Here is a 23,633-nt window from a genome sequence, read left to right as displayed (position 1 = left end):
GCCAGCGGCGGGGGGGGGGGGGGGGGGGGGGGGGTTGGCGCTTGGTCCTCCGCGCCGTGGTGCCGATGGCTCACGGCGTTGACGGCGGACGGCGGTTGCGGGAGGTGATCTGGGGAGGAGGCGATGATGAGGACATCACATGCTCGGATACAACCATATTGGCATCTTTTGACTCTGAGGTGAAACAATTCTTTATCATAATTATATGTGATACATTTGATGAATTGATGCTGCACCATGATGTGTATTCGTTGTCAATTTCAGAAATACATACATGGATCAAAAATAGTGTTAAACACACATGGAAGGTACGGAGGACCAAAGAAGTAGATTGGGGGCCAAGTCCAAGTATTTCTAACGTCCTCCACCAGGCCACCACGTCACTTTTAGCCCAAGGAAAGAAAGAGATCCAATCCAACACGTTTTGGTGCTGGATTCGGACTACAGTTCTGGCCCAACTTGCAACGACCGCCACGACCTCATCCGGACTCCGTTTTGGGCGTTCGAGTACTCCTTGGAATCCTTATGAAGTCTATTTTCATATGGATCGGGACTCATGTCCATATCTATTCTGAGGCGGCCGCAATCATCGAAATACTACCGAGAGGTTTTCTGTCCACAGGTGCTGCGTCGTCCTATTTTGGCCCGATGGGCCGTGTATCAAGTTGGGTCCATTAGGGACGTGTCCTAGGGTTGGAGCACGACCCCAATACCCCCCTGGTCGTCCTCCTAGGTATTAATAAGGATTAGAGCCGCCACGAACAGATTGCGTTTTGTTTTGATGTAAGTTTAGCCATTGCTACTTCCTTGTAGACGCGTGTGTCAACTAGACCATCCGTTCTACTCAATTCGGAACCCCAACTTTGTGATTTCAGATTTGTTTTCATCTCCATATTTGCAATTGAGTTGCTTGTTCTACTTGTTCTTCGATTGCTTGCAGGACGAGTGCCCTAGTGGCCGGGTGACGTGCTCCACAAGATCGCGGCAGCCATTGGAGGAGGTGTATCGGTTGCTAAGGCGCAGCTTGGAAGGCTGTAGTCGGGCCATGAACGTCGTCTCCATCCACCAATCGAGTTATCCACGCCTCTCATCGAAAGATCGGGAATCAATCCTAGCGGGTCCATATCAGGCGAGTCTGGGAAAAGAAGGTGGCAGTGTCGGGGGCTCAACGCGAACCGATGGTGCGGAGGCAGAAGTGAATTCCGTGGAAAAAAGAATGAACGACGCTCGATGACGAGGCCTCTCGCGGAAGGCGTGTCGTTGATCGGAGGCTGGAAACGACTGGAGGTACAACGGGTTTTATTCGACGGACCATAAAATCATCTTACTTTTTGGTATTTGTTTTTTTCATTAGGAGTAGAGAATCTAATTTTAAACATGACAATTTAAGTACACAATTACTCAAACAATATAAGTACACAACAATAGAAAATGGTATTTTCAGTACCTAATATATAATTTAGTGTAAGTAGTACATGACATAGAGAAAGGTATTTATAAGCAATTGATTGAAACGTCCGAACAAACAATCAAAAAGAAAACAAAAACCATAGAAGTCAAATTAATCAGGTAATATCCACAAAATTCTCACTCAACTGTTCAAACACCACCGAGAAATCCCAATGAATGTAAAACAACTAAGAATATTTAAAAAAACACTAAGAAGGATAGATCAGTTTCTTGGCAAGCACGACCCCCAAGATAGGGCAAAAAGGGCTCTACGCAGCTGTGCTTGCTCCATGCATGATCCCCAAGATAGAGGTGGAGTGGCTCTACACAACCTTTGCTGTTTGATGCGCATATCATTCCCAAAGTTAGGCAATAGCTCTTATGTTTCAAAGATGATTCGATCCATTTCTAAAAATCCATGATAAAAGGTATCAATGGACCTAATCCTGGCCTGCACAAACATGTGAAGAATAAAACTTAGTTACACATGGAATTACATAAAAAAATATTTCACAAGCACAAACGCATGAATAATAAACATGAGTTATGTATGGAATTGCACAAAGAAATTTACAGCCATTCTATGAATTTAAGTCTGAGTATGAAAAAACAAGTACTCACAGGTTTAATACCCAGATCAGTCTCACTCCTAACAAGTCTATGCGTGTTAGGTCTCTTCTTGATAGGGTACACGCAATATCGTGCTATACCAAGAGTACCACCGGCTTCGTAGACGTTACGAGCCAGGTAAACAAAACCACCATAGGGGCCTTTGCCTTCACTTTGTGAATCTTAAAATTTCCACACTTGCTGCCCTTTAAATGTTCCATAGGCCACAACTAACACAGCGTGATTAAGGTCATAGAGTTTTGAATTAGGTCCCATCAACATGCCCAAACCCATCAAGCACACCATGTTAACACAGCAAACAAAAGCACCCAATCTAGTTATAGTAAACAATGAATATCACATTCCGCACACACATCATGCACATATTACTTTTTTTACGAGTGGCCTATTGTTCCAGTTTGTTATCTTTGATATATTTTCTTAAGGTATTATTTCCCCTTTATAAGTGTGTATTTGCAGCTTTAGTTATCAAATTTCTCTTCAGTAATGTGCAAACTTTAAATTTAATTGTAGGTAAACTTTAAACTTTAAACTTTAAACTTAATTGATACAACACTCACTCTTACACTCTTTATGTGGCTACCCCACCATGGCACCACTACACTACATGGCAGCCTTGTCATCTCTTCACCTATAGCTCACATGCCACTCTATGCCATGGTATGGCTAGGATGAAGGGGAGCACCTCTATTTATAGGTACTCATGATCATTGTGGTGTTGCCCTATGGCAACTTCCACACTCTTCCATACAAAATATTCTAACTCTAGAATCCTCATCATCCTTATCTAGTCTGTTATATTTCTACCATGCTAAAATATCTAGTTCTAGAGTATTCTACACTTCACCATGAAGCATGGCTACTATGATTCTTGCATTCTCTCCAATTTTCTAGAACTTTCTTACCTTGCCATGATCATGGTAAAGTTAGTCTCTTGAGATCTCCACAATTTTCTAGAATGTTCCAAGTATGCATTGTATATTTTAAAAAAGATCAAATGCTCAAGTGAAGCTTAATAGATATCCAATTTGCAATGGATATCTAAACTAATCCATAACATATTAGATAGGAGGTAATTTACAGGTTAATATATGAGCAAGAATCATTTATGGAACCTTCCTCAAGATATTTACCTTATGGATTGAGTTCTAAGTTGTAACAATATACATTGGGGGAAACATTCCTATTAATACCTGCACCTAGTGTTGCTCAGGCGCTCACTTGCACTTTACGCATTTGACTGCACTGGTTCACTATTAAACCAGGTATGTTTTAACAGTGCAGCTTAACTACAGATGCACTAATTAACAGGATTAATTTCCAATGACAAAAAGGTGGGAGGCGCAAGGCTGTATGGCTTTGAACCCATTTGCACCCCAACCATGGATTTATTATAATATCACAAGGAACCCAATGATCATTTTTCATTAGACTTGTTATATCTTATTTATTATATTTTCCAATTCTTTCTGGTGAACATATTTTACCATATTGGTGATATCTTCATCACTTAGTCATGAATACATATGTAAGGTCTGATCACACTCCCAACAACAATGGCCGCATAGAAGATGGTACGTGTAGGGCCTGTAGGGTTGTAGGCTTGCCTATGGTACACGTAGGTGCTAGGACCAGCCGACAACACAACGTGGTTGCAGTATAAACAATTTAAGACTGAGAACATGACATAGTTGTGCCTTCACATGTGAACTAATAGACGTGGATGATATATTTCACCTGATTAGCAACAATTTCAGCTGAAAGATTTTTTGCCTCTTTATCCAAAGCGAGACACTGCACAAGTAATGATTTTATCACCAACACAACATATCTTCTGACTGACATCAAGTATTCTGGATAGAATAAAGCAAATTGTACATACCACCCAGATCCTTGCAAAGCAGCACCTTCTCCGTTCATCTTTACAGGTGCCTCAAATGAACCACAATCCTCATTAATAACCCAGCCAGGTTTCCCATGCGGTGGCTCCCCACCACCTTCCTATAAAACAACATTCGCAGTTTTTCATGAAACAACACGAGAAAAAAATTGCATGGTTTCCCCTTGAGGGAACAACAAATTTTATTAACAAGATACTAACGCTCATAGCCTTGAGGTCATTCCAAAAAATTGAATGGTTCACATGACCTGCAACATGACAAACATCTTAGTGAAAATTCTAGAGCAGAGGAACAATTCGTTAACAATCTGAACACGATGACCTTTTACCAGAAGGCTACATGTGAATACAATCAAGAGGTTAACATGTCATGCTCATGAACAAGTTAAATAGGCCAAAAAGCTTCTTCACAATAAATAGCAAGGGGCTTAACAAGTCCTTAATCTAGCAGAACAAGAAGTGCTAAAATTGGTCTTGCCAATAAGCGAGGTTAAATAGGCAGCAGTTCACCAAACAAAATGAACAGGTTTCACATTTTCACAAACAAGTACAATATAGCCCATAGCCCCAAGACAATAAAGGGATGTGTAGAAAATGAAGTAAGTTAATTCATAATATAGAAGTGCCAGGACATCTCGTGAAAGCAGTATATAGGTCTAAACATCCACAAATATGCCTCAAAAAATTTCAATAGCCAACCAAAACACACCGATTCCTGCACGTTAGAGAGAACCTAACCAGTTTTCTAATCAACCACAACACAGAAAATGCTACTTGCATTATCAGGACTAGAAGCAGAACAACCTAAACACACTACTGGTACGGTACCATGAACTAATCTTAGAAATTTTGCCTGGAACAGTAGCACTAATCTAGAACACCATATCGGAGACAATCAGGCCATCGATGGTCCACATAAATCTGCATTCATGATCCAGGGAAAACCTCACAACTGAAACCTCAGAAACAGCATAATCATAAAATCCGCCAACCGTATCGAATTCGGGAGATCAACACCCACCTCCTCCACACTCAGATCATCCGAGATCGGCAAAAGAAGCGCACTAAACTCCCATCCAACGTAAACTTCGCCCCGCCTGCATCACCTCCACGAAATAATACAGCCCCATACCCTAAAGAGAGGAGCAGGGGGGCCTCACTCACCGCTGCCATTGAACTTGATGGCGCCCTGAAGCTGGACGATGGTGGAGGTGTCAACCTTGGCGACGGTGGCATCGAGCGAGTCGAGCGCCTTGTAGTTGGCAACGTAGATTGCGTGGTGCTTCTGGTGGTGTAGGCGCTTGATCTCCCCGGAGATGGCCGGCTCCAGCGCGCCAAAATCGTAGGAGAGGTCGAGGTGGCTGACCGTCGTCACCCCCCTCGCGGATGCCGCAGCCACTGACAGCGGCCGAGCGCCGCCGAGGGCGAGGGATAGGATCTTCTTCGACGACAGGGTGCGGAGAGCCATGGCAGGATTCCGGATTCCTCTCTCTGACTCTCTCGTGTGTGATTAGCGTGTGGGTGTGCGTGTCTCGCCGCGGTGCTGTATATGGAGATGTAGCGGCGCTATCAACTCTCCGATCTGGCCGTCCGATTTGCAAAAACACCCTTTGAGTTTGTTATATTATGTTCCGGATCTAGCGAGGCCCTCCACGAACAGTAAATGCTTTCAATTCTTTTACATCCAAGACCCTGTACTCGAAATTATTTCAATGCCAAGGAACGGAAATTCGAAAATCGTGTCAATTTTGCAGAAAACCCCCCGCTGCTACTTTTGTGAAGAGCCCCCTGCCACTTCTGCTCGCGACGCACGCTCGGCCCCGAGCGGCAGCCCGCTCTCTCTCTCTCTCTCCCCCCATCAGCTCCCTGCGCCGCTGCCGCCGCTCGGACCTCTCCGGCGACGCCATCCCACTCCTGTCCTTCCTCCCCTGCTCGCAGCTCAGTCCCTTGACCATCTGCTCGTCTCGTCGCTTGCACGGGGATGGGGCTAAAAGGTGAATGGAGATTTACATATTTCGAGCCAACTAAACTGAATGCATTTTTGTGCAGAAACCATGGCATTAGTAAGGGTGTATATCTCCTTTTAAAATGTTCGATACAAGGATGCTATGCTCTTGCTCAATTTCTTTGTTTGGCACTTCAAGTCTTCAACTATAATATGCAATGCAGAGAAATGTATAGATTTTTTGTTCTAATTTTTCAAATCTCTCAACTAAAGGAACTTTTTCAGGCACCAAGACTGATGCCAAAAGCAAGACTTTATCAGACATATTGGCCCGTGTAGACAGAGACAAGAAGAATTGAGGTGCAGAAGCAAACTAATCACTTGGTTCGTTCTTAAGCTAACTCTTATGTTTAATCTGTTATCTATTTTTTCTTTTCCAAATAATGCTTTTGTGTCTACTTACTTTTCGCTGCCTATATGTGTTTTGTGTTCGTCTCATCGTTCCTAAAATCTGTACTCCGAATCATAACAGACCAGAAACTGGCTATCACATATCAGTTAAGCAGTTGAGGAACCTTTTTCCTGCAATCTTGTAATGTTTATTGGGATTCAATGTGCAGGAGCGAAGTATAAAGTTATACTTAGGATAGAATACACTACTTATCAGTATCATGTTTTACTCTCTTGTCTCTACTTTAGAGTAGCTGTGCATGTTATAGGGCAGCCCGGTGCACGTAGCTCCCGCTTGCGCAGGGTTCGGGGAAGGGTCCGACCACTTAGGGTCTTTTTGGACGCAACCTTTCCGTGCATTTCTGCAAGAGGCTGGTACCCGTGACCTCATGGTCACAAGGCAACAGCTTTACCGCTGCGCCAAGGCTCCCCTTCCAGTTGTGCATGTTATAGTTATTCAGAATTTCAACTTTTTTGGGGGGTGAAACAGTAGGAACTTCAAATTGGGTCAATAACAATGCAAGTAACAAAGCATGAAACTATTAAAGCCTAAAATATGTGTAGCATTGTCACTTTTATGGTTTATTGTCTCCTAGAATACTCTGGACAACCATTGAAGAGCAACACTGAACTAAATTGTATCTTTTGATGGAACTGAACTAAACTGTATTACTTCCTGTTTTTTTTGCCACGTTATCCTGTTGTAACTTGTAAGTAGTCACTGGCGTCACAGGACACGGAAAGTAAGCATACCATGTATATTTTTAAAAAAGAATATACAAATAGGCATATGGGATTATGACAGTGTTTCTGTTTATACATACTGAAACCAGCGAAAACGATAAGCTGCCAGCTACAAGTTGTGTTTATGAGTTGAAAGGATGCCTATAGCTTTACCATCATGATGAGCCACTGTAATCCCTTTTCCAACATATTATGAGCAACCAATCAAGCCTAAGACAGCTTGCTATTTCATAACAAGGATCATGGTGTAATCTTCTTCTTACTGGCATAAGTTAAACACAAACATGCTATCTTTATTTTTTCACAAGTCAAGGGACAAGATGCATTCCTGTCTACTGTTTGTGTTTACGCTGAATGAAATAAATTCTCTTTTTTTTCACACCACTCATTATCTTCATATGATATTCAAACGTGTCCTAATGTCTCCCATTTGATTCAGGTTTCAACAAAATCAACTGGACTTGGCGTTCTAACGAATCGGCAAGCTGATGGACGGTAGCTTACAGAACCCTCGTAGTTTACCTATATCTTTTGTCCGATTTTGGGAGAAGTCACGAATTGGTCTTTGTTTCTTTGGGCTTTTCTGTGGGGCAGGGCTTTTGGTTGCATGCGTATTAGAACTCGGAACATTGCAGTTGCAGTAGAATGAGAGAGTTCAGCCAGCATGTAACTGGTCATCACCAGACTATTGATGTTGTGTTCACTGCGAGACAGCACGCTCATCGTTTCAAATGAAAAATGCCGATGCGTAGTTCTATGACTTGACGGGAGTCTTATTTAGGCATCTCTGATTACTCGTTCTCTGGATGGTAACCTCGACCCCCCAGGCGACACCATATGCGCGGCCTTCGCCGGTATCGTCAGTGCCGCGAGCGGCGACGGCCTCCTCGTCCTCACCTACTACGATTTCCCCGCCACGGCCCCCGTCGTCCCCGGAGTCGTCATGCCCGGCGGCATCCGGGGACGGATGCTGACTGAAGTCACCGAGGAATCCGAAGTCACGCGCTTCGTCTGCAACCCCCTCGGACCTCGGTGGCCAGCTGGTCCGCCTCCCGGACATCGATGGCACGACGAAGACCATGTGGTACTCGGACATTGGCATCCTCACTCAATCCGAGCGCCCGGATCAGCCACCTGACGAGTACGCCGTCGCCGTGCTCAGCAACGGCCAAGACCGGAGCTTCGTCATGCGGCGGTTTCTCTCGCAAACAGGAAAATGGGACAAGATAGTGGGTTTGCCGTCCCCACTCCCGCTCGCGCGCCCGATGGACATGTACATAGCCCATGAGGCGATGGCCTTCGCCGGCCGGCTGTGGTGGGTCGACGTGGCCCGCGGCGCGCTCTCCGTCGATCCGTTCAGCGACCGGCCGGAGCTCCGCTTTGTCGAACTGCCGAGGGGCAGCGTGACAGAGCACGTGGACCAGAAGAAGCGACGGGATATGTGCAGGTACAGGCGCATCGGCGTCAGCGAAGGGAGGATGCGCTATGCAGAGGTGTCACAGGAAGAGCCTTTCCTGCTCAGCTCGTTTACACTTGACGACGACGGCAGCTGCTGGACGCTGGAGCAGTGGCACTACGCCGACTCTGGCCGCATGAAGACCTGTGTAAGAACAAGCCGCAGATTGCTGTTGTTGACCCACTGAACGCAAGCGTCATGCATCTAACAGTTGGCAAGCAGTCTCTCTTTGGACATGGGCACGGGGAATTCGCTTGGGTGCACGCTGATAGGTGAAGATGATCACCGCCGAGCGGAGTATGAGTTCCTTAAACCGTGTGTGCTCCCACAGTGGCTTCAATCAAGCCAGATCCCCTCTTCAGGTTATTGTCTTTCACATGATTCATGTTTGGTACATAGATATTTTTATGCTACAATATTGCCTTTTAATTTTGCATCTTGTTGGTTGGAGGCTTGTGCATAGCAGTATCATTTTGTTCTGTAGTAAAATTAATTGATTATACTTCTGTTCAAAACTTCAAATGTATCAGTTTTATTTGCCACTTCAACTATTATATGCATCATAGGGAACTGTATACTTCAATTTATTTTTATGTAGTAATAAAATTATTCAAGTCCTATATATGATTGAAGGAACGTTTTGGAGGAACAAGGACAATGTCAAAAGCAAGAGTTTATCGGACATTTTAGTTCGTGTAGACAGGGTCAAGAAGAATTGAAATGAAACATTGAATGGGTTACTTGGTACTCCCTGAATCTGTCTCTCAATTATTGTCATATTCATTCCTTTTCATCTTAAGGATACTGCTTGGTGACTAGTTACTGTTCACTGCCTGTATGTGTTCATTTCTTCATACCATCATTATTGAAGTGCATATTCCGAATCATGAGTGATCAGTTTATAAAATGGCTATTTTGGTTAAGAATGAACTTGAACAACAATTCCTTTTGTTAGGTCTTGTAGTGGCACTTTAGACACTACATTTTGAGGGTAGAATACACTAAACATTATCACCATCATATTCTACTTTCGAGTCTTTCAGATTATAGTTGTTATACGAACAGCATTGCATAAATTATTAAAAAATCCAAACTGGGCAAAATATACCAAGTAACTATGTATAGAGGCCTTAAAATGTTTGGCGGGTCATCGTTTTGATTTATTTGTCTCCTGTATGTATAATTTTTTTAATGAAAAACGAGTATAATATTATAAGCAATTAATTGAGATATCCCTGTTTCTTAGAAGTGGTCTTCTTTTTCTGTTTTATGGATCAAGAAATTGAAAGAAAGTAAGCATAACGTGCATTGCTTTTTTTTTAAAAAAAAGCACAAAGAAGTACATGGGCTTGTACAAGACTGCTAGTATTTCTGTTTGTTTGTGAATATATTGAATCATCAGACATGGTTAAGTCAAAACTAGAAATTCTATATATAGAACACAATAATGTGTAAGAGTTTAAAGGATGCTAGCCGTGCCATCATGATGAGTCACTGCATGCCTTTCCTTTGTCCTAGAACCTATAGTAATATCACCTACACATCAAGCCTGAAATGAGGCTTGCTATTTGATAGCAAGGATCATGGTGTACTTCTGCTAAATGCCTGAATCAAGGCATGGATAAAGCATAAACATGCTATCTTTCCATTTTCACGAATAAAAGGGCTACATGGACTGTCGTTGTTTTCTCTTCAGATGATTAATAATTCCTATTTGATCCAGGTTCCGCAGAAATCAACTGACAGAGGTGTTTTAACGAACTAGGAAGGTGATGGATGGTAGCTTGCAGAACTCTCAACTGGGAAAACTCTGGAGAAGTGGGGTCTATTGGCCCTAGCAGTTTAGCTATTTGTCTTATTTCAGAAGGTTTGGAAGATGTTTTGGTTTTATCGGGCTCTTCTTTTTCGAGCGAGCGGGGAGCTTTGCTTGCACGCGCGCGTATTCAGATGATTCAGTTCAATCAGCATATAACTGCCATCACGTAACAGTGACACTATCCATGCTGTGTTCCTTGCAAGCCAGTGGGTTCAAGTTTTTCCATGAAAATGGCGCCAGAAATCTAATTTGTGCTTGTGCACCTCCTCTGTTCACTCAATTTCTGGAGATACCTCAAGATTTTTCTTTTTGTTTTGCTTGCTGTTGATCAGAGGGCTAAAACGATCTCCATGAAGTGGAAAATGACTGCCAAGTTAGGTTTCTTTTCAATCGAGTATGCATTAAGCCGTAAGGCCCATTGCAATTGCCTGTCAGCCGAAGCGTTTAATGAGACCTTGTGTTACGAGATAGGGAAATTAAATTTGGAAATTGTTCCTCAAGACTTTTTTGAACCATATATCCTTGGAACCCACTTTGCAAGATCAAATAATCATGGCTCAACTAGAGGACAAAGAGGTCAAGACTATAAAGCAAAAACTATCCCTGGGAAGGAAAAATTTTGAGTGTTTTCCGTCAGGATTGGAAGGGCGTCTTATGGTTTGATGACCGTTGTTGACAACAAAATCCGTAAAATCCCATAAGATCCAGAGTGAGAGATAGCCGGCTGCAAGCATCCATACAGACTATGATCGGCAAGTTTCTGGTGGCTAGAGTATCTTTCAGCAGCAGTTCAAACAATGGCCTATTCAGAGATATTTTTTGCTATCCGATTGACCGTTCGTTCAAGAGAAGGCCAAACCTCCATTATTGTTTTTGATCCAACGTGCACAAAGCTATTAGACGTGGAGGCTGGAACGCGCCCGCAATCCACTCGGCCTCTTGCCGCCAGTACGCGATCGAGGAGGGCGGCGGGATCCACGGCGGCGGCACCATGAAGTGCTCCGCCGCCGTCCGCGGGTGCGCGTCGTTCAGCTCCTTGGGGCCGATGAACGCCACGAACGCTGCCGGGAAGATGAAGAACAGCGCGCACGGCACCCTATGCTCGTCGGCGATGGGCGGGAGCCAGTGGTGCTTGAAGTCGACGATGACTCAGTCAGGCCTCCTGCCGCGCCCTTCCCCGGTCTCCTCCCCGCAGGCCGCGGTGAGGAAACCGGCGAAAGGCGCGGCGAGGCCATCGAAGGCGATCTTGAGCAGCTCGACCTTCTCAGGCGGGACATCGGACGTAGCTTCCGCGCCGTCCCGGAGGCCGTCGACGGCCGGCAGTGGCAGGGACACGAAGCGGATGTACGGGGAGAGCTCCGGCGGGACGGGCCTGGTCCTGGCGACGTTCCTCGGGGTGGAGAGGAAGGTGACGATGTGGCCGCGCCTCGCCAGCTGCTGGGCGAGCTCGAGGAAGGGGACGATGTGGCCGAAGGCGAGCCATGGGAACACCACCACGTGAAGAGCATCTTTTTCATTCATATCTATCTGTCAGTATGTTCTTGTGTTTAATTAGTTTTGTGCAAGGAGCATGACTGTACAGTAGTTTTGGCTATCAGGTTTTTATGGAGCAAACCCTCATCTACAGTTCTTCTATAACCAGGTGCATGCAAGTGACGGAGGCTTCTCACCTTGGCCAGTTTTCATCTTTTCGATTCGTCAGGCGTATGAGCTTAGGTTGTAGGCTGTTGCCATATGGTTTTGATTTTTGTTAATCCGTTTTCTTCTCTTTATTTTTATGTGCTCATCTGATGTGGCATTTCAGTTGGATTATTGTTTGGCAGGAGAGGATCACAGAAGAACTGCACTCAGTTAATGCCTGCTAACTGAGAAAGATGCTGAACTGCAGCAGAACTAGAGGTTTTGCTTGAAGTCTGGAGGCTGGTTTGCACATTGTTTATATAAACGTGACTAATTCACAATGGGGGTTTTTATATTGTCTTTTTTTGCTTTGCCTTTCACTCTTATTCATATAGTTGTTGCTGCATCTTATTGTTAGATGGAGTGCTCGTATCAGATGGAGGAGCGGTGCGTGCTGGCAAGCGGAGTACCGAACTACAGACTTATCCTAGAAAACTCCAGCTGATTGCCTCATCTTTGTTTGGCTCATGAAGAGCTGCCTGGGCTTTGCTACCAAGTCTGATTAATGCCATCTTGGTCCTGTCAAGAGTCGTGGGGATTCCTTCCCCTTGTCCTGTCATGCTTTAATTATTGGCACTTATTTTTGTAATTTTCCAAGTCTGTTGAGTGGCCAAAAGTTTTAATCACGTAAGTTGTGCAAGCAGATGTGATAATATTTACTAGTAGTGAGTTTGTCGCATACGAGACATGTAGCCGCTCCGAGCACTGGTGGCGGCGGCGGCAGCAGCGACGTTACAGTCGACGAATTTAATTGGATGTAGTTTAGGGGTGTTGGTATCTGTATCACATCGAATATTCGGATGCTAATTATAAGGATTAAATAAGAATTAATTATAAAACTAATTGTAGAATTCCTAAGCTAAATCGCGAGACGAATCTATTAAATCTAATTATTATATCATTAGTGAATGTTTACTGTAGCACCATATTATAAAATTATGGACTAATTAGGCTTAATAGATTCGTCTTGCGATTTAACTTAGAGGTTGTGAAATTAGTTTTGTAATTACTTTATATTTAATACTTCTAATTAGTATCGAAAGGGACTCAAGTTTAGCTCGGATCCAAATACCTCTTAGTTTTAGCGACTGAAACGTCATCTCGAAAATAGACGGATCGGAGGAGTAGCACCCATCACGAGTGATACACACGTGACCGTACGGGCTGTCGAGGTGTCGAGCGAATATTAGTCGAAGCCATTAAAATATTCATATGCGTGGGTCACACCACTATTTTATACGTATAAATGTCATAATCTTGGTCACCTTCTCGATATCAAGGTGCTATACCTATACCATTTCGTCGCCGAGATTTCCATCCAGCTATCCAGGAAGCAGCTATCTAGCCGGCCGCCATGGCATCCTCTCGTCCCCTCCACGTGGTCGTGTTCCCATGGCTGGCGTTCGGCCACATGATCCCGTTCCTCGAGCTCGCCAAGCGGCTGGCGCGGCGCGGCCACGCCGTCACGTTCGTGTCCACGCCCAGGAACGCCGCCAGGCTGGGTGCCGTCCCGCCGGAGCCGTCCGTGCGCCTCCGCGTCCTCACGCTGAACCTGCCGGAGGTCGACGGTCTGCCGGAAGGCGCCGAGTCGACGGCCGACGTCCCGCCGGAGAAGGTCGGGCTGCTCAAGAAGGCGTTCGACGGCCTCGCCGCGCCGTTCGCGGAGCTCGTCGCCGAGGCCTGCGCCGCCGGCGACGACAACGCCGCCGCGGCATTCTCGAGGAAGCCCGACTGGATCATCCTCGACTTCGCGCAGCACTGGATTTGGCCAATCGCTGAGGAGCACGAGGTGAGATATGCACGGTTGTTCATATTTGATGGGGAGATTCTGAAAATATATATTCTTTAGTGATCTTCCTCTGTCTGCTGCTAGATCGCATGCGCCGTCTTCCTCATCCTGCCGGCGGCGATCCTGGCCTTCATCGGCACAAAGCACGAGAACGAGGTGCACCCCCGCACCACGACGGAGGACTACATGGTCGCGCCGCCGTGGATCCCGTTCTCCTCAACCATCTCATACCGCCGCCACGAGGCCGAGGCCATCGCCGCCGCGTTCCGGCCGAACGACTCCGGCGTGTCCGACATGGACCGCTTCTGGGAGATGCAGCAGCGCCCCTGCTGCCGCCTCATCGTCCACCGCAGCTGCCCGGAGGCCGAGCCCCGGCTGTTCCCGCTCCTCACGGAGCTCTTCGCCAGGCCGGTCATCCCCGCCGGCCTCCTCCTGCCCAACGAGGCCGTTGCCGACGACGGCGACGGCGACGCCCCGGGCGTCGACCGGTCGTTCTCGGACGCCATGCACTGGCTGGACGAGCAGCCGAGCAGGTCCGTCATCTACGTCGCGCTCGGGAGCGAGGCGCCGGTGATGGCGGGCCACGTGCGGGAGCTCGCGCTCGGGCTGGAGCGCTCCGGCGCGCAGTTCCTCTGGGCGCTCCGACGGCCCGCCGGGCACTCCGGCTCGCTGCTCCCGGACGGGTTCGAGCGGCGCGTGGCGGGGCGCGGCGTGGTCTGCACGGGGTGGGTGCCGCAGGTGCGCGTGCTGGCGCACGGCGCGGTGGGCGCGTTCCTGACGCACTGCGGCTGGGGCTCCACCGTCGAGAGCCTCTTCCGCTTCGGCCTCCCGCTGGTGATGCTGCCGTTCGTCGTCGACCAGGGCCTCATCGCCCGGGCGATGGCGGCGCACGGCGTCGGCGTCGAGGTACCCAGGAACGACGACGACGGGTCGTTCCGCGGGGACGACGTCGCGGCGACGGTTCGGCGGGTGATGGCGGAGGAGGAAGGCCAGGAGCTCGCGCGCAATGCCAGGGAGCTGCAAAAGGTTGTCGGCGATAAGGTGAGGCAGGAGCAGTACGTCGATGAGCTGGTCGAGTGCCTGCATCGCTCCAAATGAGATGGACCACTGGTTCAGTGTACTCGTGAAGTCTGAACAGTGTGGCATCAGAATATGTTGAGCAATTTATAATTTGTTGGACCAATATGCACCTTCCTTATGGTAGAGTAATTTACTCTTAGACATATGTACCGTATTTACCAGTATTTTGCTCCAACTTTATTTGGATTTTTCTTTAAACATAGTTCGAATTTTGTCCAATATTTCCATGTTTACCGGTAAGCTGCGATTTTTTTTACCTGGTACCAAGGCAAAACCATGCCATTCAAAAATCGAAACTAGAAATGAGTCGAAACGAAGCTCCCAAATATCTTGAAAATACATCAAGCCAACGAAAATCGTAAACACAACTGCATGTTTTTACTAGCACAAAAGCTTTTCGTGCCAGATTTCGTGGCAGAGATCGAGCATTACCCACTGCAACCAGGAAGCCGCGCCTAATCTTCCTGGCGTCGCCGCAAGTGCTCGACCACCTCATCAGGCTTCATTTGGCAGCACAGGGTTAATTAATCCTGGGAAGAAATGATCCCAGGGGATATTATTGGATTTTGGAATCCTCTCCACCGCAAGGCAGTGCTTCCCCCTCTCCCCCGCTGCTGTTTGGGGTCCTGACGCGAGGGGGCAGCCTAGCAGGAGGGTTTTTGCCCTGTGTCTTCTTGCACGCTTCTTTTTTTTTTTAAAAAAAGTGCTAACTCAGAATACATGGCATGCAGTAGTAGTCCTAAGGTACTAAGGTAACAACATCTCTTTTCTAAAAAATACCTCCAAAAATACCTCCAAAAATACCTAAAAATTAGGGGGAAAATCAGAAAATAAAAAATAGCAACTTGATAAATAAAATCCGTAACATGCCTACAAGGTCAACAAGCAACATCAATCACCAAATTACATTCGCATCCTATGAACAGATGCTCTTTGCATGTTTTAAGCATCTACTTAATTAACTACAATGCTTTCAACTCAACTGTGGCCACATAATCTAATTATTGTATAAGAGATTTAGCTAGTAAAATAAGCCAAGGACTTTCCCTCCAACATGCTTTCTCCTATTCATATTCTTCCACCATTCACTGTTCACTGATTCTGAAAAAAAATAAACAACAGTCAGCATTGAAAAGTTGTAAACAATAAACAATTTTAGTCTGATCTCCTAAAATTGTACAGTATGAATTTATCATGATTTGGTAAGCATTTTATATTTCACAAGCTTCCTAAGTTGTCTGCTTAATCTAGTTTGGCTTGTGCCCAAATCACACATAAGACGGTAACAGAAATGGTAAATGGACTAGACAACATCCTACTAACCATGCCTATTTTCTCCACGCACTAGCATGAAGCCAACAAACTTGTGCAGCAACAAAGTTGACACTTGACTTCACCCCTAGATTTCGTGGACTCAAGTACCAACCCCAACTTGTCATGAAAAACTGCTACGTCGTGCAGGTCGGCTGGCTGGAATGTGAAACTGTGACTAGAAACTAGCAAGGCCAGTCGGTTGGAATGTGAAACTAGCAGGACTAGACATGGAAAGAACTGATGCTCGTAAAATAGGAAGCAATCATCCAATATAGTATTATTTGTAAGCCAAGTAACACAACTTAAAAATTACTATGCATGCATACTACTGGTTTACAGAAAGCAGGTAGCAGACACAACCATGCTAGAACTCAAATCAAAGATCTGGCACAACTAGGCAATAGGAGAAGTGGCAACTTACAGTAATATATAATGGCCACACTCCTATAAATTTGTTGATGAAAGACTAGATTAACTTATCAGACTCAAATAGCCTAATCCAACAAACACACCTGAGCAAAGGGAAAGGGAGCATACCTGAGCAATCTTTTTCTTCAACCAAATCAGCCGGACATTTGGGTTTTTTGTGCCCACTAATATTTTTCTGTTTGTTTCACTTCGGAAAACTTCATTTGCATCAGCTTTTTGTTCATCCGATAGTCCTTCCATGGCATCCACAATGTCAATACATTTCTCAATTGAGTAGTCTTCTTCACGTCTTCTCTTCTCTTCTAACTTTTCTAGAGTTTTTCCAATTTGATCCTTTCTAAAGTCAATGTAATCCCCAAGTTTTGCAGCCATCTGACTTTGTTTGCGTTTCTTTCCACCGGTAACATCTTGGTCCTCTGAATTACAACTAGCTGGAGCAGATTGAACTTCTATGCTTTCTACACCACCAAGTCCAAAACTGAGTAGATTTCTATCAATAGATGCCATGCTATGATTGCTTTGCTCTGAGATACTTGTCTGGGGAGTGGGTTCAGTTGGCAGCTCACTGTTATGGGGAGTGGGTTCAGTTCTTTGCGGTGGTGGCTGAATTGATGTAAAATTTAAATCCCCTATGGCCACACTTCCTATTAAATAAATAATCAAGGTAACAATATCAACATCTTAGCATCTACAATAGCGAGAGTTCAAACTAGGAACATAATCTACAATGAAGTGACTCTCTAAAGCACCATCCACACCATAGCACTAAAACAAGAACAGAGGCAATGAACAACAAGATGAAAGCATTACCTTCATACAATAATTCCAAGCTGTTAAATAAAGGAAATGGCTTCTTACGGAACTTGGCAACTTTGTGGTTATCCTATTGAAGTACAAAAAAAAATATGATTAGATGGTTTGTATAAAGGTTAGCTGTTATATAAAGGGTTGTTATATAAAGTTGATTCTCCATTTAAGAGACCTAACCTTAATCAACTTTTCCCATCCTTTTGGTTCTGCAATGATCATACCCAAAGTGTCATTCCAGCCAACACCACTTTTCCTCACTTCTTTTATTATCTTATAGTTTCCTTTTAGCTCTTTCTCCTTTTCTTGCACTTGTTGCTTCGTGAAATGTGTCGTTGGAAACATATCATTGAATTTGTTTGTGATATTCCTCCAACCTTCAGCAGTCCACCCATTTTATCCCTTAAACATTGGGACGTTGGCAAGCTCTTTCAGAATATCCACAAGTCCCTTCTCATACGTGTAGCTCCACGTAGCTCTTTCCGTTGACATGGCTGCAAGAAATAAACAAGATTAGATAAAGGTTGTCATAAAAATAATACAGAAATAAGCAATGAAGTAAAAAAAACAATACAAGCTGTCATGAAAACATTTATGCTTCACCTAATTATTATGGGCAGCCCACATCTGAAGAGCAATTTGGTCTCGTAGGGTGCTTCCTTCATTTAATTGCAATTCATTTGGATAGTTGTTATCCCCCTCTGGCAACTCAACATAATCAGATGGGTTGATATTATTTGGTTGGTGATCTAGCCACCCTTCATCCCCATTTAGCTTTCTAATGAGATTATGAAATACTGCAGCTGCCGCTGGAATTTTAATTTGATTCTCTATTGGATAAAATGTCCCAACTTTCAGGATTGGAAACCGCTTTTTTAGCACACCAAAGGCCCTTTCAATATGATTGCGTAGCTGTGCATGCCGGTGGTTGAACAATTCTTTATAATTTGCATACTGATTTCCATGTCTCCTAAACTCACTCAGATGATATCTAACTCCTCGGTATGGAGCAATGAATGAGGAAGTATTTGCATATCCACCATCTACAAGGTAGAACTTCCCCACAGGAACATGAAAACCCTTCGCACGTGCAGACCGTAAGACCCCTGCATCGGATGCAGATCCTTCCCAACCACACGAGATAAAAGTAAAATTTAAATCAAAGTCACATACACACATGACGTTCTGCGACAAGGTTCCCTTCCTATTTCTGTAGGGAGCGGCTCTTTCTTGTGCAATGGTGATAGGAACATGAGTGCCATCAATGGCCCCAATGCAGTTCTGGAAGAAAGGCATAAAGCGAGAGTCTGATGCAATCTTCACATGTGTATGACTCACATTTGGGAGCTTCAAGAATCTATGAGTCAATGCTGGAATTATATCGAAGAACTCTGTTATTTTCCTATGAATTGTCTCACCACTATGTTGGAATTCTTTTTTTAGCCTATCGGTGCTTGCATTATGAGAGAGCATGAACATAAACATTCCTAGCTGCTCCTCAACTCTAACACCACGGGTGTCACGTAATAAGTTCTCCACTCTAAGATAATTTGCTATAACTCTAAATATCTCAGGTTCCATTCTGAACTCCACTTTGCACCAATTTTCGTGGCCTTCCAAGATTTGTATGACCTTTTCAGCACCAGGCAGAGTTGAGGTATGCTCCGACCTTTTCTCCTCATATAAACACTGCTGAAGAGCGGGAACCATAACTAGGAATAGTTCGTCATCCTCTTCTTCCTCCTCTAGCATGAATCTCCTAACTTCATCCTCCCAAGATTCCATTATCTATATGTATGTATATGGTAAGGAAAGTAAACTATGTTACTCAAATGCATATGGTCTAGAAAAAAGGGGACAATGCATACTGTCAATATTCTAACGAAATAGTTAATATATAAGTTCAACTATAGCTGAAATACACAAGAATCTATAGATCTCACACAAAAGTGAGTCCAGACCTTATAAAATGGCAGTACTGCACCAGTGGCCTTGGGACAAAGAAACTATATAATATAAATCATGCAATAGTTGTGACAAATTAAAGAACTATATACTAGCAAAATTTAGTCAAACTTTCCTAACTAATGTTAATTGTTGGGGTATGTAAGTAGTGCAGAAATGGGGCTGAACCAACAAAACACCAACAAATTATACTGCTGCCACAACATCATTTGGAGAAGCAGTATCTATACTGATGATATACAAATTATACTCAAATGCAATGTGGATGATATCAACAGAAGCTTTAAGAGCTAGTTAACTTTTGACCTTGTACCTAGAAAAGGGCCGCATCAAAAGGATAATAAGAGCTGACAGTTTGGTTACATTCAGAAGCAATGCCCATGACCCTGTAACACTATTTAAGGCTTCACCATCACGTAGGATAATAAGATCTGGCTTTGACTTCATATTTCAATAACAAGTAGGACTGAAGATCTGGGTTCCAGCTCGGGTTTAAACTCTATTTAAGGCTTTGGAAGTGAGATTTTTAGGTACCTCACCATCACGAGAGCCGAGCTCAAGCGGCATCCTCATAGACAAGGCAAGCAACCGATCTTGCGGATCTGCACGGGCAAAGGAGCTACCGCGCTCAGTGCTCCAATCTAGGGGCAGCAAGGCAATGGAGGGTTGAAGCACCGTACATGCTATAAGTCTGTAGTACTGTAATAGGGTATAGACAGACGAGCTGCTGGATATGCTCTTAATCATGACAATGACAAAAAATGGCCGACAAAAAGATAAGGAAATATTGCAAGAAAACATCTTTTCTATAAAAGAAAGTGACAGCAAATAGTACACATGCACATTGGTATTAAGTTCCAACACAGCAAGGTAGCTCGAAATGCAAACGGCAAATAATTGCCAAGAAAACGAACCAACCTGACAAACAGTACTGCAATCTCGAACATTCTCCAAATTTACACCTTAAAAAATTGGATTGCCAATGTTATCTACCTTTTCGTTAAAAAAATACTATGCACCCAAATCCACGGCTTCTCGGTAATGTTACAAATGACAACAGTATCCAAGCCCCGAGGTCTCTGAGCTTTCTCCCAAAATGTTCGAACGGCAATAAACCAAGAACTACAAAACAACATGCTGATGAGAAAGCAGAACCTGAAAGCTACATACCACGATCGAAGTCACTGATGGAATTGCTAGCTCGCGCTTCCAAAGATTAATAAAGAAAATGGCAGCCAAACATTAACAGTTCAGCTCCAAAATTTGCGCACAGCAATTGAATTAACATACACCCCCCCTTAAGGACCAATCAGAACACAAATGGAACTAGTCGACCAGGAAGCGATTGATCTGGTGCCGAGCTGGCACCCAGATCTTATTATCCGCATCAAAGCGATTGATCTGGTGCCGACCCAGATCTTCAGTCCTACTTGTTCTTGCAATATGAAGTCAAAGCAATCTATGTACAGATCTTGGAATTAGAACAGGAAGACTCACCGGAGGATGAGGCAAGGTAGCACGGAGTCACGGAGCAGTCACGGAGCCACGGAGCAGTCACGGAGCCACGAAGCAATCACCGGAGGTGGGGGCAGTCACGGAGCAGATCTCCAGCGAAGATCGAGCCGGCGTGGGGATGGGGAGACGACGGGGAGGCGACGACGAGCCGCACGGGCGACGCCACGACGGGGAGGTGCAGGAACAGGGGAGCCGCACGGACGCCGCTCGCAGGTCGCCAGCGGCACGGGGGGCGGCGGCGCGATGCGGTCGTCAGCGGCACGGGGGAGCACAGCGGCAGCGGCGGTGGGCGAGCACAGGTAGGGATGGGGATGCGGACGCGGAGGGGGGGGGGGGCGCCTGGATGCGCGACGCGGAGGGGGTTGCGCCGCCAGGAGCCTCGAGGTGAGGACGGCTCGCCCCGGGGAAAACTCGCGGATGTGGTCTGGCCTCCCCGTCCGATGGGCTCCCAAATGAGGAGGCGATTCGGCCCGTGGTAAAATGCCCGCGTGGGCTTCTGACCCAGGGAAAATAGCGGGATCCCCTCGGGGTTCTGAGTTCCCAAAGGAGCCCTCAATGTACTCCTCCTGCCTCGCCGTGTCCCAAAGAATTTCCCGCAACTCCCTGGCATTGCCGGCGAACACCTCCCCTTCATCCTCCACCATCACCCGCCGCACCGCCGCCGCGACGTCCTCCCTCCGCACCGAGCCGTCGCGGTCGTCCCTCGGCACCTCCAGCCCGACGCGCCGCTCCGCCATGAGCCGAGCGGTGAGGCCCTGGTCGGCGAACAGCGGCAGCATCACGAGAGGGTGCCCGAACAGGAAGCTCTCCACGAGCGAGCTCAGCCCGGCGTGCGTGAAGAAGCCGCCCACCGCCGCGTGCGCCAGCACCCGCACCTGCGGCACCCACCCGACGCGCACCAACCCGCGGCCGCCGGCGCGCGCGCGGGCCTCGAACCCGTCCGGGAGCATCCCGCCGCTCGTCTCCCGGAGCGCCCAGAGGAAGCGCACGCCGGCGAGCTCCAGCCCTGCGCGATCTCCCGGGCGAGCGCCGGCGTCAGCGGCGCCTCGCTCCCGAACGCCACGTAGATCACCGACCTCTCCGGCTGGGCGTCGAGCCACCGCACGAGGCTCGCCGTCTCCTCGTCGTCGCCCCCGCCGGCCGCGTCGATGCTGCTGGCGGCGGCGGCGGCGTCGTAGGGGCGAGGAGGCCGGAAGGCACGACGGGCTTGCCGTAGATGCCGTCGAGGAGCGTGCAGAGTGCGCCGTCGACCTCGCGGCTGCAGCGGCAGACGAGGAGCGCGCAGCGCTGCACCGTCTCCAGCAGGCGGACGCCGTCCGCGACGCCGGAGGCGTTGGGCTGGAACGCGCCCGCAATCCACTCGGCCTCTTGCCGCCGGTACGCGATCGGGGAGGGCGGCGGGATCCACGGCGGCGGCACCATGAAGTGCTCCGCCGCCGTCCGCGGGTGCGCGTCGTTCAGCTCCTTGGGGCCGACGAACGCCACGAACGCTGCCGGGAAGATGAAGAACAGCGCGCACGGCACCCTATGCTCGTCGGCGATGGGCGGGAGCCAGTGGTGCGCGAAGTCGACGACGACCCGGTCAGGCCTCCTGCCGTGCCCTTCCCCGGCCTCCTCTCCGCAGGCCGCGGTGAGGAAACCGGCGAAGGGCGCGGCGAGGCCGTCGAAGGCGATCTTGAGCAGCTCGACCTTCTCGGGCGGGACATCGGGCGTCGCTTCCGCGCCGTCCCGGAGGCCGTCGACGGCCGGCAGTGGCAGGGACACGAAGCGGAGGTACGGGGAGAGCTCCGGCGGGACGGGCCTGATCCTGGCGACGTTCCTCGGGGTGCAGAGGAAGGTGACGAAGTGGCCGCGCCTCGCCAGCTGCTGGGCGAGCTCGAGGAAGGGGACGATGTGGCCGAAGGCGAGCCATGGGAACACCACCACGTGAAGAGGAGGTGGAGCAGGCTTCTTCGCCATGCCTGTCACTGGCAGTGTGCCCCGATGGTTGGAGCTCCAACGATGGTAGAAGCAGGAAACCTGCTTGCGATGATGGATTGGCAACGACAAAGGATGGGTTATCTATTAGAAATGATGCCCCGTGTACTGTGCGTACTTAAATTTTAAAACGGGTTGCACTTACGATTTCTGACATATGGTGCCGATCCCATCTGCCTCCTAGTTAGCTTTTCCCATTTTTAATCATCCGTGGTCCCCTCTCGCCTCTCGGTCTCCTCTCTCTCGCAAAGTTATATGAAAAAAATTGTATATAAAAAAGTTATATGCAAATTTGTATACAAAATTATATATAGAAAGTTATACAAAATTTGTATACAAAAGTTATATACAAAACTTATATGAAAAAAGTTATGAACGAAACCTTGGGAAAAATTAGAATAAAAATTATACAGGAAAGGGGAAAAAAATATCTAATGAGGTCGCCATGCTGTTGGCAAGTCGCAGCTCCTGCCATGCCCACCACCGCTAGACGTGCCCTCCCACTCCAGCTGTGCCTCCTTTCGTGCCCGCTGCCAACGCGAGCTGAGGGGTCCGCCACCGCGAGACACATCCTACTACTCCCACTAGGGAGCTCTGCTCCTATGCCTGCCGCACTCGCCCCTCTCAAGCTGGATGAGTGATTTCATTGAGAGAGAAGAAGGTGATGGAGAAGGAAAAAAAGAAAAG

General features: G+C 46.9%; 3 protein-coding genes and 2 pseudogenes across 3 annotated transcripts; 2 read left to right on the top strand and 3 right to left on the bottom strand.

Annotated features, from left to right (window-relative positions):
- Positions 1-3,789: 3,789 nt before the first annotated feature.
- LOC117844026 (superoxide dismutase [Mn] 3.4, mitochondrial-like) lies at positions 3,790-5,566 on the bottom strand. The gene is made up of 4 exons (XM_034724809.2): positions 5,144-5,566; positions 4,181-4,227; positions 3,958-4,080; positions 3,790-3,873 (listed from the first exon to the last, which is right to left on the bottom strand). The coding sequence occupies exons 1-4, from the start codon at positions 5,445-5,447 to the stop codon at positions 3,790-3,792; spliced, it is 558 nt and encodes a 185-aa protein (XP_034580700.1). The 5' UTR covers positions 5,448-5,566.
- A 2,197-nt stretch (positions 5,567-7,763) lies between these two features.
- Positions 7,764-9,293, top strand: LOC140221802 (uncharacterized; annotated as a pseudogene).
- Positions 9,294-10,971: 1,678 nt separating this feature from the next.
- On the bottom strand, positions 10,972-12,027 carry LOC117843511 (putative UDP-rhamnose:rhamnosyltransferase 1). The gene has a single exon (XM_034724125.2). It carries the CDS (start codon positions 11,909-11,911, stop codon positions 11,540-11,542), a length of 372 nt encoding a protein of 123 aa, XP_034580016.1. The 5' UTR covers positions 11,912-12,027; the 3' UTR covers positions 10,972-11,539.
- Positions 12,028-13,179: 1,152 nt separating this feature from the next.
- LOC117845375 (UDP-glycosyltransferase 91B1) lies at positions 13,180-15,158 on the top strand. The gene is made up of 2 exons (XM_034726401.2): positions 13,180-13,859; positions 13,944-15,158. The coding sequence occupies exons 1-2, from the start codon at positions 13,425-13,427 to the stop codon at positions 14,955-14,957; spliced, it is 1,449 nt and encodes a 482-aa protein (XP_034582292.1). The 5' UTR covers positions 13,180-13,424; the 3' UTR covers positions 14,958-15,158.
- Positions 15,159-15,770: 612 nt separating this feature from the next.
- Positions 15,771-23,090, bottom strand: LOC117845376 (putative UDP-rhamnose:rhamnosyltransferase 1; annotated as a pseudogene).
- Between the last annotated feature and the right edge of the window lie 543 nt (positions 23,091-23,633).

The sequence above is a fragment of the Setaria viridis genome, chromosome 2 (genome assembly GCF_005286985.2).
Source record: "Setaria viridis chromosome 2, Setaria_viridis_v4.0, whole genome shotgun sequence".
NCBI classification, from domain to species: Eukaryota; Viridiplantae; Streptophyta; class Magnoliopsida; order Poales; family Poaceae; genus Setaria; species Setaria viridis.
The sequence above is the reverse complement of the archived record's forward strand: the minus strand, read 5'-3'. Positions and strand labels throughout refer to the sequence as shown.

Coding starts and splice junctions, on each gene's coding strand:
- LOC117844026 (XM_034724809.2), bottom strand. CDS start 5,447: ATGGCTCTCCGCACCCTGTCGTCGAAGAAGATCCTATCCCTCGCCCTC. Junction 4,228..5,143: donor CATCAAGTTCAATGGCAGCG/GTGAGTGAGGCC, acceptor GTCATGTTGCAG/GTCATGTGAACCATTCAATT. Junction 4,081..4,180: donor ATGACCTCAAGGCTATGAGC/GTTAGTATCTTG, acceptor GTTGTTTTATAG/GAAGGTGGTGGGGAGCCACC.
- LOC117843511 (XM_034724125.2), bottom strand. CDS start 11,911: ATGAATGAAAAAGATGCTCTTCACGTGGTGGTGTTCCCATGGCTCGCC.
- LOC117845375 (XM_034726401.2), top strand. CDS start 13,425: ATGGCATCCTCTCGTCCCCTCCACGTGGTCGTGTTCCCATGGCTGGCG. Junction 13,860..13,943: donor CAATCGCTGAGGAGCACGAG/GTGAGATATGCA, acceptor GTCTGCTGCTAG/ATCGCATGCGCCGTCTTCCT.